This window comes from Spea bombifrons, chromosome 2 (genome assembly GCF_027358695.1).
Source record: "Spea bombifrons isolate aSpeBom1 chromosome 2, aSpeBom1.2.pri, whole genome shotgun sequence".
Classification (NCBI taxonomy): domain Eukaryota; kingdom Metazoa; phylum Chordata; class Amphibia; order Anura; family Pelobatidae; genus Spea; species Spea bombifrons.
Window position 1 is genome coordinate 56,470,260 of NC_071088.1, and position 15,646 is coordinate 56,485,905.

At 43.3% G+C, this 15,646-nt stretch overlaps 1 protein-coding gene across 1 annotated transcript in view; it reads right to left on the reverse strand.

The window, feature by feature from the left end:
- Positions 1 to 15,646, reverse strand: part of SORT1 (sortilin 1) — a 37,056-nt gene that overhangs the window by 8,536 nt on the left and 12,874 nt on the right. Inside the window, exon 11 of the mRNA XM_053454290.1 lies at positions 15,451 to 15,557. Coding sequence (XP_053310265.1) covers positions 15,451 to 15,557 — 107 coding nt within the window. The remainder of the gene's footprint in view (positions 1 to 15,450; positions 15,558 to 15,646) is intronic.

Here is a 15,646-nt window from a genome sequence, read left to right on the forward strand (position 1 = left end):
GGATCAGAAGGAAGATGACTTTAGGGACAATTGGAGATTAATCTAGCCTTGGCGCAGAATTAAATATGAATTTTATTAAAGACAGGAGGCAAGTATTTTGCATAACTTCCTTTACTGATTAACCTCCAGCAGCAAAACAGTTAACAATAAAAAAACAACAGCCAATAATAGAACCCAAAGACCCTATAAATGATCAAGAGTTTGGTCACTCCTCCCGTTTCTTTGCCTGAACAAGCCAAAGAGGAAAATCAGGAAACAGCAAATGTCCCAGCAGAAAACTCAATAACGAACAGGATCCACAAGCACCTTAGATAGCAGAGGACCGGCCTGAAAAAAAGGAGAACCGACACGTGAAAGTACCAGGCAATCAAAACAGGAAACACCTGGTAATAAAAGAGAGGCATGAGTATAATCATAAACGAAAAACGAGAACACAAGTAAATAAACACTGCCAATAAACACATCATACTGACCCAAGAAAGGGTGGTACAAAAGAAAACCCAGGGAGGGAAGACAAGGGGGGGGGGATACTCGCCTCCTGTCTTTAATAAAATTCAGATTAATTCTGCACCAAGGCTAGATTAATCTCCAATTTTACAGCAACAGAGGAGGCTTCGTATTTTGCAATTTTAAAGCCCAGCCACAAAACTAAAAGAAGCGCGAGACTGGGGGCGAAAGTAAAAAGTCCGGAACGCGGACTCTAGACCAGTCCGCACCCCTAACCGAGAGGGCTCCGAAAGAGTCTGGAACACCAGCCAACTAGAGGACCCAACGAACCCACCTGGCCAAGGGTGGATGTAAGAGATGAACAGAGGTCCTGAAACAGAGGATTGAAAAGGCTCAGATGCGCAAATGTAAGCTAGAACGAAAGGCGCCACACACACACACACACGCGCACAACCTAGACCTGTCCGGGAAATAAGGATAAGAAACTGGGAGGGAATGAGGTTTAGTCCGGCGTGACACACAAACGGAAACACCCGTAGGAGAAAAAGAAACATCAACGGCAAGAACATCAGAAACACCACAAGACACAGAAGCAAGGCAAGCTTGGCAGACAATTGACGGAGAGACAAACGATCATTGTCTGGCCAGAGCTCCAGGAACTCAAGGACCTTGGAGACATCCCAAAAGGATGCATAGCGGGAGCCGACAGATCGCGGGATTTTTACCGACCCCAAGGCCCGCCACCGGAACATACGCAGCAGAGATGGCCGACCTAAACACGTTGATGGTTCTGTACGACTTACCCTGGGAAAAAAGGGGAGCTAAAAAAAATTTAGAACGACTGTTACAGGGGCCGTAAAGGGATCACAATGCTGTTCCATACACCAGCGACCCCAGACCTTCCAAGCCTGAAGGTAAGATTTCCTGGTGCCAGGAGCCCAGGATCCCCAGTAAAATCTCGAGCCGTCGCTGATAACCCTGACATGTCCCAGGATCCCCAGAAACCGCCCAGGCCACCAACGACAGGCGATCCTGTAGGACAAGAGGGTGAGGATGCCCTTCTGGGTCCAGCAAGAGGTCCCGAAACAATGGAAGAAGTAGGGGATCCGCACATGACATCTCTAGGAGCAATGGGAACCAAGGTTGAGTTCTCTAGAGGGGGGGGTCACCAGAACGATTGTCACACCCTGACGAGCTAGCGTGTGGAGAGCCCGAAGGATCATGGAGAATGGGGGAAATGCATAAGCTCCCCTGGGAGGCCACGACTGAAGGAACGCATCCGCAGCTAAAGAGAGCGGATCCGGCAGCCAACGGAAAGACGCCGGAGTCTGATAGTTGGTCCAGGATGCAAAGAGATCCAGATGAAACAGACCCGTTCGGCCGATAGGGCAGAGTTGGCGTTCCCCAAAAGACAGAGGGCTCTCTGGGTCCATTCACAGACCAAATGGGGATTCAATGGAGTTCCATCGACAAGAGCCCCGTTTGCCATCTGGAAGATGTGGGTAAGTGGACCCCAGACGTCCAAGAGCTTGTCCTGAGTGGAACGTAGACCTAGCTCAATCCCCTTCCTGGGGTCCTTCCCATGCCTCGTAAGGAAGGTGACGAAGGATTAGTCGAACTCGGGAGTGTTGGTGACCTTAGTGGGTACGGTAGGCATGGGGCATTCAGACGGGAGCCGCTGGTGGACCTCTTTATCCAGGGGCCAGCAGAGCCAAAATTTGATAAACTCCGCAATGTGATCGATGTGGTCCATTCGGTGGAGCGTGGATGGCGCAGCGACCTGGGGTCAAAGAGTGGGATGCCCAACTCATCAGTCACCTCAAAAGGTTGATCCTGCAGATCAGGCCCACCAGCCAAAAAGGAGGGAGAGCCATGGCCGGAGGAGCCCGGTACTTATCCACCACCTCATATTCCGCCTCTAGGTCAGCTGTCGGCGACCCGGGATCCCTGACAGGCCTGGACCGCTTTAGATGGGCCTTGCCCTTGTCAGAAAAGGATGGGGCAGCAGCCCAGACACGTTTGCGGGCTGGATCCCGGTCGGAGGGAGAGATGGAAGCCCCATTTTCAGATTCCTCGGCTTCAGCCGGAGGGATTATTTTCTCTCCTGGGCGAACTTGCCGAGCTTCGGCCAAAACAGCAGGCAGAGAAGCCGCCAATGCAGAACGGAGCCATGCCTGAAAAGCTGCAGAGATGGGTGTGTCTGAATTATCTGCCATAATGCCCAATGTGTTATCTAAAAAGAACACTTAAAGGGGAAAGCATGTAAGGGGCACCCGCATGCACAGTGGGGGTCAGCCCCTATAAACACAGCGGGAGGGGGGTGGTCGCCCCAAATTGAAAATGGCAGCACAGAGGCAGGAGAGGGGGGGTCACCCCTAACAGCCCGGTAGGGGCAGGGAATGGCACAGGTGATCACCCTCGCAAACCAAAGGGTACGTGATCCTGTATTAAATGGTGAGTTAGAGACCCAGATAATATATGAGGGAAGGCAGTGAACAGCAGAGGGGGTCACCCTTGCAAGCATAAAGCATGTAACCCTGTAATAAATGTGGGTCAAAGACCCAGGTCAGCAAGGATAGAAATAAATTAAAATAAATAGGTGCACTGCAATAAAAATAAGGAGCCGAAAAATAAATAGAGGTACCGGGAATTGAACCCAGGGTCTTATGCATGCAAACCATGCATTCTACCACTGGGCTATGCGAGTACGAACAGCTGTGCCGCGTGGTCAGACCTAAAAAGGCTGAACCGTCGTGAAGGGAAGAAATCCGCAGTCGGATTGAAAAATAACAATCCGTGACCGTGGTGAACAGAGGGCTGGGCGATCCCGCCGAGTGGTATCAGATACTAGAAACCACGAAGCCGGAGAGCTCAGCCAAGCAGAAAAAAAGGCGCACAACGAAGCAGATGCGCAGACAAAAACCTGAAGTTGCGCCACGTGGAAATGAAGCTGCGGCGCGACTGTGAGGTAGAGATGCCGACCCACGTGACAGCCGAAAATAACAGCGCTGACACATGGGCGGGAAGGGAACAGGTAGGTAAGATAAACCGCAGCAAGAATCAGGAGATAAACCCAAAGGTAAATAATAAGACAAGGAATGGTAAAATAATGTAAGGGGAAATATCAAAGAACACAAATATGAAAAATAATCAATTAATCTAAACCAAAAGGAATAAATACAAATTAATCAAAATATAAAGGGCAAATGCAGGCAATAACACCCTAATCAAATCCAACATAAATAAAATACACAAATACAATATTAGTAGTAGGTTTGAATAAGGCAAATAAGTTGGAAGGTTCTCACCTGGAGGATAAGCAGCAAAAAAAAAAGAGGAGTGACCGGACTCTTGATCATTTATAGCAGTGGTTCTCAACTTATGGGTCGTGACCCAAAAGTGGATTGCGACCCTGTCTTCAGTGGGTCGCGGAGGGTCAGGGCCGGACTGGAGGCATACTGGGAAAATTTCATTTTCCTGGGGCTGCCTTACACATTCTAGCAGCAATCCCTCGTCTTTTCTGAGGTTATTTTTGAGTCGCGACTTAATGATCAAAGACAAATGTGGGTCCTGAGGATAAAGGGGTTGAGAACCACTGATTTATAGGGTCTAGGTCTGCAACTAACGATTAATTTCATAATCGATTAGTTGGCCGATTATTTTTTCAATTAATCGGAAAAAAAATGTACATTTTTCATTTATTTAAAATTTAATAAAGTAACGTAGGATGTTAAAAACAAACAGCAGATAAAAAAAAAATGATAAAAATGCATTTCTTGTTTTTATTTCCCAATGTACCCACCAGTTATGCAAATTTGACCCCAGGCTTGCCACACTGCCACCCCCACATGTCACTCCGTCCTCCCAAGTGCCTCTAACTGCACCTTAGGTTAACCTTATTAAATTAATTTAATTAACCCTCAGTCCTCAGCATTAAATTAACCCTGAAAAGAAGACTCCCATTAACCATAATTGCCCATAAATTAATCCTGAATACCCCATCAACCACAACTGCCCCTAAATTAACCCTAAAGACCCCACAAACCACAACTGCCGCTAAATTAACCCTGAAGACCCCACCAACCACAACTGCCGCTTAAGTAACCCTGAAGACCCCATCAACCACAACTGCCCCTAAATTAACCCTAAACACCCCATCAACCACTGCCCCTAAATACCCCACTAACTAACTTTAAGCAGCCCAAATATTAATTCTATACTCACAGTTAGATGAGTTCTTGAGCCATGTGGACGCTATAAGAAATGGGCGGGGCCAATCGGCACTTTGGCCCCTTTCTTTCTCCCTGTCCCTCACTGCAGGGAGGGACTATAAGAAGTAAATGGGTGGGCCAATCGGCAGTGACTGCAGGGAGGAACTGTAAGTAGGAACTGCTGCTGTGAGTCACACTTAAACGGATTATAAAACGAAGGGTATTTTTCAGAGCATTTGCTCTGAAAAAACCCTCATTTTATAAATCGATAAAAATCGATTCAACTAATCTATAATGAAATTCATTGGCAACGATTTTCATTATCAATTAGTTATTGCAGCCCTAATAGGGTCTTTGGGCTCCATTCTTATTGGTTATTGTTCTTTTTATCGTTAACGGTTTTGCTGCTGGAGGTTAATCAGTAGAGGAAGTTATGCAAAATACAAAGCCTCTTGTCTTGCTGTAAAATTAATGGCTAGCTTGACACAAAACTCTTTCTGGAGATAAAATGGCTCTTTAACTTAAGTTACTGTAGAACGTTATTAAGTGTGCCATTATTGAAAGGACGGGATCTAGGTTTTATTATTAAGAATATAACTACATTGTGACAGTCAACCCAACTAAACCCACATTCTATTGGTTACCTAGAACACAAGGACAAAAACTACCCTTCAGAAAACGAATACATAATGGAAAGAAAGCTACTTTTGTAGATTGCATTCTTAAGCTATTAGTAACAATTACACCATCTTTATCAGGCTACACTTGCCAGCTATCAGTCTGTTCCAGTATTCCTCATGATGATGGAATCAAGAGAGTTAATTCTTTCTGGCTGAGTTTTTATGTATGATTTATTATTTTGTTTAAATAAACCATTTACGAGCAAATTGGTGTCACTAGTTATTGGAAACATGCATCTTAAATGGGGAGAGTCTACTACTACTACTACTACTACTCAAAATATCTGGTCAAAAAACAATGCTTAAATGCAGTATATAGATATTTCTTTTATCCTGCTTAGTGATGATGACCTATTCTCAAATTCTGTTTATTTAGTAAATAATGACATCGGTTTAACCCCTTCAATCCCAGGGGTTTTTGGTACCTCAAGTCCCAGAGCAATTTTGCCATTTTTGCACTGTGTCGATTCATCGATTATTATGGTCTCCTGTGAATAGTGTACCCATGTAAACTATACATTGTTTTTTAAGGAGAGATAGAGCTTTCTTTTGATACCATAGTTGGACGATTAGCTGAAAATTTTGAATGAGAAATTTAGTAAAAGCTAGCGAAAATTAGAAAAAATAAAATAAAAAAAACACCTAATTTTTTAAAAATGTTTCCCTCTGAATCCTCACAAAATTAGGTAAAGTGATGGAAAATCCCCTCCAAGGTTATCAATTCAGGTATCCTGATTTCAGAAATACATAATTTATATAGATTTTCCATACTTTCCCAGCACCAGGGAACATACTATAAGGTGTACATTTTTTGTAGAATTTTTATGCTTATGGCTTAACAGGTTTGGGGGTTGTAAACGGGGGCAGGAGGGTTATACTGGGTAGATGTTATGCTAGGGCAATGAGATGAAAGTTTTTTTTTAATTTTTTATGATTATTATCTTTTAAAAGAATGGTTAGAGGTCCTCTTAGGGACCTCCTGAACATGCCAGTGATGTCACAATGACATCACTTAGCGCACATTATTATTATTTTTTTATTATTTATATTATTATATTAATGATTTTTTTAAATTTTTTAAATGAATAACTTTTTTTCTGCTTCAGGGCAGGGGGGTGAGAGACATGGTTTTCTCACCCCCCCCCCCCACAAGGATGTGTCCCTGACGCTGCAAGAAGGGCTGGACGTACTGGTACGTCCATATGGGATTCAAGGGGTTAAAGCTGGATACCATTTCCCCCCCCAGAAACCGAAAGCTTCTTTCCCCTGCCCATCCCTGGTGACACTACAGATTCTCCTACTCCATAACTGAGATAGGGCAGGACTCCAAAACATTTAAAAGCCCCTCCCCTCCTGATAACCCCAGTGAATAACAGACCACACAGGAAAACAAATCTGATGCAAAAAAATGTATTGAAAGGGAAGGGAGGGAACAAGTATGTCACCAGGGATCAGCAGGGAAAAGAAGCTCTCGGTAATAGAACTTACTGTTTCCTTGTCATCCCAGGTGACACTACAGATAGATATACCCAAGACAAAGGGTGGGAAAATATTAAGAGGAAAACACAACCTCAAGGACCTTCTGACCGTAAAGCGAGTCCTCCTGCGCCAACTGATCGAGTCTGTAATGCTGAGCAAAAGTATGGAGAGTCTTCCAAGTAGCCAAACCTGTTCGGGAAAAACAAGACACTGTTCTGCCCAGGAAGTAGAGACTGCTCGAGTAGAGTGAGCTCAGATCCCTGTAGGTGAAGACTGGCTAGCTGCAGAGTAGGCCAGGCTGAATACCGGGTGTGTGAATACCATCAGGACCCAGAGCTTTGTTGACATTAACTTTCTTTAGTTGCTGCAGCACCTTGTCCTGGGTCATCCAATCACAATTTGTATGCACATTTTTTGCGGCAGTGATTTGCATATCCCTTGCCATAGGTGCATCCTTAATATATACTGAGGAAAAATAGTTAATTTAAAGTTTCTGCTTTTTCTTGGTCCTTGTTAACTCACACTCCAATCTCTGTTTTTAGTGTACCTACACTTTCCTTTTTGTTTTGTTTTTTCAGAATTTATGTACTTAAATAATTTTTGGGGTTGGTTTTGCTCTCTTTGGCTATCCCTCTGTCATTTTCTAGTTTAGCCCATCTAATCACCTTTTTGCATACATTATTGGCTTCCTTATATCTTATATAGGATCCCTCTGATTTCTCAGATTTAAATGCTTTAAAAGCCCTTTTCTTATTTTTAAATTTCTTGGTTTACTTCCCCACTAAGCCACATTGGTTTCAATCTGTTTCTCTTATATTTATTTATTACCCAATAAGTGTAACCTTTATATTTGTTTGAAGATATATATTTTTCCTCAGTGTTTTTTCCCACTAAAGAGTTTATGCCAGTCAACATGTTGTTAAGCTGTCGTTATCTTATTGAAATTGGCCTTTTTAAAATTATATATGTTTTAGTAGTCCCCATGTGCAATTCCTTTTTTGAGTTTATTTCAAAAGACACAATTTTGTGATCACATTCTGCCCAGCACAGACATGCACGTTCTTATGAAGCTTCTGTGCGCAGAGAGAACCCTTCGGACCAGTGAACAAATTACGTCGATCTTGGAAGGTGAAAGAATGGATTTTCCTGAGTGGGAATCCAGACATAGGCCCAGGAACACAATTTGTTGAGAGGGAATGGCGCTAGACTTGTCCCAATTCAAAATCCAGATTAGCTCCTGCCAGTCATCCAGGTAAGGGATGACTGAAATACCTTGAAGTTTGAAATGAGCTGCCACTACTGCCAGAAGTTTTGTGAAAACTCTGGGGGCTGCCGACAGACCAAACGGAAGGGCCTAGAACAGGAAATGATGGATACTTGAACCCCGAGGAACATCAATGCGCAGGAATTGCTGATGAGACGGATGAATCAGAACATGAAGATAAGCATCCTTGAGGTCTATAGAGACTATGAAGACATGGAGGCATAAGGTGTCTAGAGTGGATCTTATGGTTTCCATCTTGAACCGGATGTACCTGAGGAAATTTAAGTCTATAATCAGAGGAAACCTCCCGTTGCTTTGGGTACCAGGTACAAGACCGTCCGGCTATAGTGCCAAAGGTATCCCCCACTAAGGGGGGCTTAGCCCAGGGAACCGGCTCTACCGAGAGCCGAAGGGAAATAACAAACGGGAGACGAGTCCTCCCTATCTGATGTAGGGCAGGCGAAAAACTGAGGCTATAAGGAGGGGAGGGGCTTTTACATGTTTTGGAGTCCTGTCCTATCTGTAGTGTCACCTGGGATGGGCAGCGAAAATCTTCTATGAATAGTTCTCTGAACTGCGTCATCACCCTCTTCTGCTGAAAACTGAGTTTTTGACAAATCTGCTTCAACTTTTATAGATTTTAAAATATCTGGAAAGTACCAAACATGACTTGCATTTGCGATTATGACATGGGTGGATAAGTGTGGAGGTAAGCATGCATTTATATTGGCGAATCAAACAATATCCTTCACCAACCTAATGGACATTTTATGTGACAGATGGAAGGCCTACAACTATATCAAACCAATAAATTACATTGTAAAAAAGAAGTGTCAACTTGGCTTGTGCTATGATTGAAATCTTTGTCTTACCTTTTGCTGGAACAAAAGATTAATTTTGGGTTGTGCAAAGGAGACATCAATCACAAATTTCTACAAAAAGAATCCTTTTGTATTGGCACCCAATGGTATTAATGGGGGTACTTTATGTTAGGAGGGCCAAGGTTCTGAATGTACAAGTAGGATTTACCAATAAATAAGATTCATCACACTTATAAAGAAGGTAATTAAAATAATGTAATTACTGTTATCAAAAAAATTCAGACAGTTTATGTATGAGAGATTACTTACCATATTGGCTCGAATATAGGCCGCACTTTTTTCCCCCACTTTAAGTCTTTAAAGTGGGCGTGCGGCCTATATTCGGGGTCTGTCATGATTAACTCATATAATGTAGTGGATGCATGGAAAGGTGACCCAGCAGAGGTGGTTAGTTTCTTTGTTTAAGCATTCCATGAGTTAATCTGATGTTGACTTAAACGTGTTTCTTTGTGCATGCCCTCTGTATCTGTTCTGGCTAGAGGTGTCATCTTCCCAAAGGACCCCTGTGGTGATTCATGGCCTAACAGATAAGGACCCTGAGTTATAGGAATTCCATTCCCATAACTTATTGGCACATCAAAGATGGGACCCGATTCTTGGGGATGGTATGATATAATCAGTCATGTGGTCAGAGGGGCGTTTGCTTGCAAAAGTCTGATTTAGGGACAATGCAGCGACCTCAAAGCAGAACTCCATGATATACTCTGATCGGAACATCATCATAAAAACCATCTGGACTTAAGGAGTTCCCACAGGCCTGCTTATTGGAGAAACTCGTGAGTGAGGGTCCTGTGTTTAAGTCCCATTGTTTTTAAGAACTGTTTGCCGATTATATATATATATATATCGGCAAACATATATATATTGTTTGCCCGGGGTGGGTTTATATATATAGAGATAAAGGTTCTAATTCGGATTTCTCACGAATCCGGTATCAAAATCGTGAGTGGTGGCAGACTACCTGGGGGGATACAGTCAGGATTTGGGGGTTAATTTGGTGTATCTTATGCCTTGTTAAGGGGTCAAGTTAGTAAATCCAGAGGCCTGGTGCTATTAACCCCTTCATGCCCACGCCCTCCACAGTAGTCCTGACCGTGACAGGGTCCAGCGCAGGAACGCGCAATTCGCATCGCCTGGCGCCCGGACATGCAGTTCCGGGCGCCGGACAGACAGCAGGGTTAGGATACAGATCCCCCGCAGCGGTGCAGGGGACCTGCATCCTACTCTCCGATACGCTGAGACAGCCTCCCCTGCCAGCACTTTCAATGGGGGGAGTGCCGGCACGGGAGGTTGTCTAAGCGCATCGTGCAGACGTTCACCGGCAATGTGCGTAAACAACCTCTGCTGCCGGCACGTTTGCACGATGTGCTTTAACAATCTCCCTTGCCGGGGGGAGTCCTGGCAAGGGAGATTGTTAAAGCACATCGTGCAGACGTGCCAGCAGCGAGAGGTTGTTAACGCTTGCATCGCCGCAGCCGGTGAACGTCTGCGCGATGCACACTTACAATCTTCCTTGCCGGCACTTCCCACGGCGGAAGTGACAGCACCGGAAGTTGAATACGCGTACTGCGTAGATGTCCCCCGCCGGCCCTGCAAGACCGACAGAGTCCCCTGCAAGGGGATAGAGTGGCAGAATATCTCGGGGGGGGGCACATCTTGGGGGCAAAGTGCATATCTCGGGGGGGAGGGCAGAGTGGCAGCATGTCTGGGGAGGGCAGAGTGGCAGCATGTCTGTTCCACTAAGTGTTTTTTTTTTTTTTTTTTTTACTAAAGAAATTTTTTTCTTAACCCCTTAACGACAATCCCCGTACATGTACGGGGTTGCCGTGCAACGTGTTAACGACAATGCCCGTACATGTACGGGCTGCCGTTAAATAGCTGCATCGTTTTCGTCGCGATCGGCGGCTTTGCAGCATCCACGGAAGCCTCACAAGTGAGGCTGACCGTGGATCCGGGGAGGGCAGCCCTTGGCAGCCCTCCCCGGAAGAAAAATGGCCGCCGCCGCACCGATCATCAAAGATCGCGGCGGCGCCTGGCTAAAACTGCTTAGGAAGCGATTGGAATCGCTTCCTAAGCATAAACTGTGTTGCTGACAAGCCTCAGTATCGAGGCATGTCAGCAACACTACCCCCCTACCCCGATCGCCTTGTGATTGCTCCGAGGAGCAACCACAAGTGCCATCCTGTGAATGACGTTGCCGTCATTCACAGGATGGCATTAACAATAGATCTGAGTTCACAGAGAACTTTCGAGCTCCTCCTGCATGTTGAATGCAGGCACTTCAGCATTTCAGATACCTTGGGGTGTCTAGTTTTTAAAAATATATGACTTGATGGGGTAACTTGCATTGGCTGGCTTCAAAGATACCTGAAATGGCACATGGGGGGAAGAATTACCAGATTTGGAAAAAAAGGTTTTGAAATAGCAAAACGCTACCTGTACTTATTGCCCAATAACGTGAAGAAAAAAGCAAAAAAACATAAAAACATTGGGTATTTCTAAACTCAGGACAAATAGTAGAATCTATTTAGCAGGTTTTTTCATTAGTTTTTGCAGATGAGTAAAAGTTTTCTGTTTAAAAAGTGAGAAAAAGTAATTTTTTAACAAAAAATCCCCATATTTTATCATTTCTTTTATAGTAAATTAGACGATATGATAAAATGAATGGTATCTAAAGAAAGCCCTGTTTGTCCTGAAAAAAACAATATATAATATGTGTGGGAGCATGAAATGAGAAAGAAGAAAATCACAGCTAAACAGTAACACTGAAAAACGTTAGAAGAGCCATTGTCCCGCAATATACTACGAGTAAAAACCCCTATTGTCCTTAAGGGGTTAAAAAAAAAAAGCACCTAAGTTTAAGGGTGCGGCCTATATTCGAGCCAATACGGTATTAAACTAAAGGGATGCTTGATTAATACATATGAACATTTTAGAATTATATTTCCAGTTTATCGAGTGATGGCAATTTCGGAATTCATTATACTTTAGGTACCTATAAAACTGTATTAATTTGGGCTACATATGAAATTGTGATATACATTTTAGTGTATATTATCAGTTACACTACTCTCACTACCATTGGGTAAATGCCAACAGTAAGGTATTTTGCTGAATCCTAATGGCAACAAGCATCAGTTAGTTCTGCGTAGTTATAATAGGTCAAAGATAACCAAATGTATTCTTTTTCAATATAGACATTGCCATATTTTTATAATCATCTTTTATTTATGTAGCGCCAACAATTTATGCAGTGCTTCTTTTAATACATATATTCAAGGGGTATGACAAGAATAGAATTGTCAGACAAAGACAAACCGATAACATTAGGTGGAGAGAGCCCTGCTCGCAAGCTTAGAATCTTGAGGGAACGGGGCCAGGATTTAGGGAGCCAGTGGAGGATTTCACAGAGTAAGGAAGAAGAAGAGGAACAGCGTGCAAGGAAGATAATCTAGCAGTAGCATTTAGGACAGACTGCAGAGTAGAGAGTCGAGACCAGAAGAGTGTTGTGTAGCCATGATGGGAAATAAGTGAATGAACCAGAGTTTGTGGATTCTTGGGTGAGGAATGGGCAGATGTGAGAGATGTTTTTTAGGTGCAAGTGGGAGAATCTGGCGAGAGACTGAAAGACCCCAAAGCATTGGGCCTGGATAGTAGGAGATATAGTAGTGTTGTTGATGGTGATACAGATTTTAGGTAGTGGGGTAGAGATGGAAGCAAGGAAGATAATGAGTTCAGTTTTAGAAAGATTAGGCTTCAGGTAGAGTTGTGACATCCATGAAGAGACAATCCGTTGGTAACACGGAACATAAGAGACAGAGAGAGATCAGGAGAAGACAGGTAGATTTGGGTATCATGTGCATATAGATGATATTGGAGGCCAAATCACTTTGCCAAGAGATGAATTATAAAGAGAGAACAGCAGAGGGTCAAGCACTGAACCTTGAGGGACACCAACTGAAAGTAGAAGGGTGATAATGTATTGCCAGAGACAGATATGAGGAGATCCAGAAGAGAGCTGTATCTTGTGTACCTATAGAAGAGAGTGAGTCAAGAAGAAGGTGGTTATCAACAGTAATCAAAAGCAGTAGAGCGATCCAAAGGTATTAGAATCGAGAAGTGACCTTTTGCTTTGGCAGAGAGCAAGCCATTGGATGCTTTTGTTACAGCCGTTTCAGTTGAGTGAATGAGTTTGAAAGCAGACTGCAGAGGGTCAAGGAGGAAATTAGAGGAATTACAAGCAATTTAGAGGTAAAAAGAAGCAGAGTGATAGGGTGGTAGTTCATCACACAAATGGGATCTAAGTAAGGATTTTTTTTTAGAATGGTTATGATTAGCGCATGCTTGAAGGTTGTTGGTACAGTTCAGGATGATAGAGTATTTTTCAAGATGTGACAGGATGGGGTCAAGGGGACAGGTCAGCTCTTCTTCAGTTGTACTGGAAAAGGCAGTTAGTATGGGATAAGTAGAGGGAGTAATGGTAGATGGTGTAGGAGGGGGTTGCAAAAAGGTCTTGTCTAATAGTTTTGATCTTGTCTTTGAAGTTGGTAGCAAGATCTTGGGCAGTTAGAGGTTTGTGTTGTGGGTATGGAGGGACAGAGAAGGGAGCTGAAGGTAGAAAAAAAAAGGCATCGTGGGTTGAAAGAAAGGGAGGATATGAGAGTAGAGTTGCTTATTTCAGAGTTGTAGGTGTGAAGCATTAATTTGCAGTGAGTAAAGTCTTCGCTGGATTTGGATTTTCTGAAGTGTTCAACCATGCAGCAGCACTTCTGAAGAAAGCGTGTTCTTGGTATACCATGGTTGGCATTTCAGTTGTCGGGGGTAAAACAGAGTAACAGGAGCTATGCTGTCCAGAGATGAGGCAAGTTTATTGTTCTAAAAAGAGGCTGCTGCATCCGGACAGGAGAGGGTTAATATGGAAGGTAAGATAGGTTCCAGTGAGGCTGACAGTAGGGTAAGGGTATTATCTGGTAATGGCCTACAAATACAAGGTGAGCGCTGCAACGTTGTTTTGTTAGGGGTTAGCACTGGAGAAAAGGTTAGAAGGTGGTGGTCAGACAGAGGGAAGGGATAGATGAAGAAATCTGAAAGGGAGCATGACTTGGAGAAAACCAGATCAAGTGAGTGTCCCTAAGTGTGTGTAGGGGAACTAGTCCACTGAGAAAGACCAGAAGAGTATGTCAAGGAGAGGAGTTTGGAGCTAGCATTGTTGTTGGATATGTCAAAAGCAATGTTAAAATCACCCATAATAAGACAGGGGATATTAGAAGAGAGGAAGAAGGGGAGCCAGGCAGAAAAGTGGTCAAAGGACTGTGAGGTAGGACCTAAAGAGCGATATACCATATTGTCTCGAATATAGGCCGGACCCTAAAAGTTTGGTGCTATTTTAAAGAAAATTTTATTTTTAAAGAAAAAATACATTAGTGAAATGGTAGAAGAGTATTTTACCTAATACACAGGAATACATGTATTTTAACATTTTTGGTATCTATTATACAGTCAGCATATGTTATATATAAACAGAAATTTGGAAAACCAACAGCCATTTTAAGGTCCTCCCTTAATTCATAATGCACATTACTTATGCCACCCCAGATATGCCACTCTGCCCCCCAGATATGCCACCCCCTTCCCGACTTACCAATGAACCCCAGACTCCCTGGTGTGTAGTGTGGCCGGCCGGCCAGCCACAAAGCTGTCAAAGCAGATATGAGGCGTGGTGAAATGCACGCTGGAGATTTGTTCTGCAGTCAGCTTGGTCTTCTATTCGTGCAATCTGCCTGCTGGTTTCCCAGCTCATTAGTATTCAAGCACGTCTGCTTTTTATGGACCGCAGTTACCCCCTTTCATGGCTCTCATAAGGGGAAAAATTATTTCTCTTAGAAGCACTGGAAATCAGATACTTTAGAAATCTCCACTTTATAATATTCCTAGATTGCCCTTAGTTTACAATTCTTAGATTGTAAACTCATGAGCTGGGCCCTCAAAGCTAGGAACATGGTGTAAAGCTACCATAAGGCTAGATGGCAAGCTTATGGGTAGGGTTCTCAACCTCTTACGTACGCGTTAACTGTTCCCATTTAAAAATTGTACAACGAGGTGTAATTTGTTTTATATTTTTCATCATTTTTTTTTTTTTTATCTGGTCCGAAGTTTACTGCTTTCTCATAGCTAGAATATGTATGGAAGCCATGTAATTCTAACTTTAGTCTTCATAGCACAAGGAGCCGAGTATTTTTTTTTTGGCAGATATTTCTCTTCAGTTTTTGCTATATTAGCAAATGACTACTAAAAAAGTTACATTTTAATATGTCAGTCTGCCTACTCAACAAACAAACAAACCAAACTATAGCAAGGTTTAATTCATTGAATTATGGTTTTTCATGCCCAGAGATTTACAAGGGAAAATTGTCATTTTTTAAGCTTGATATTGTGCATGGCATGTACAACAGTGCAATAATGCCAATGTTTGCATGAAAAGACCTCACCTTATCTTTGTCTTTTGCTGTGGAGTCACACTTGGTGTTTTCTGGCTTTCGGATGGGAGTCCACTCACCCCCCTGGTCAAATGTGATCACGCTATGAATGGAGTTGTCTTAAATAAATAAGTAAAAAGCAGGAACATTCAAGCTGCATATACAAGAAATACCTCATGCCATCATCCCTTGCATGCCATTAACTAAC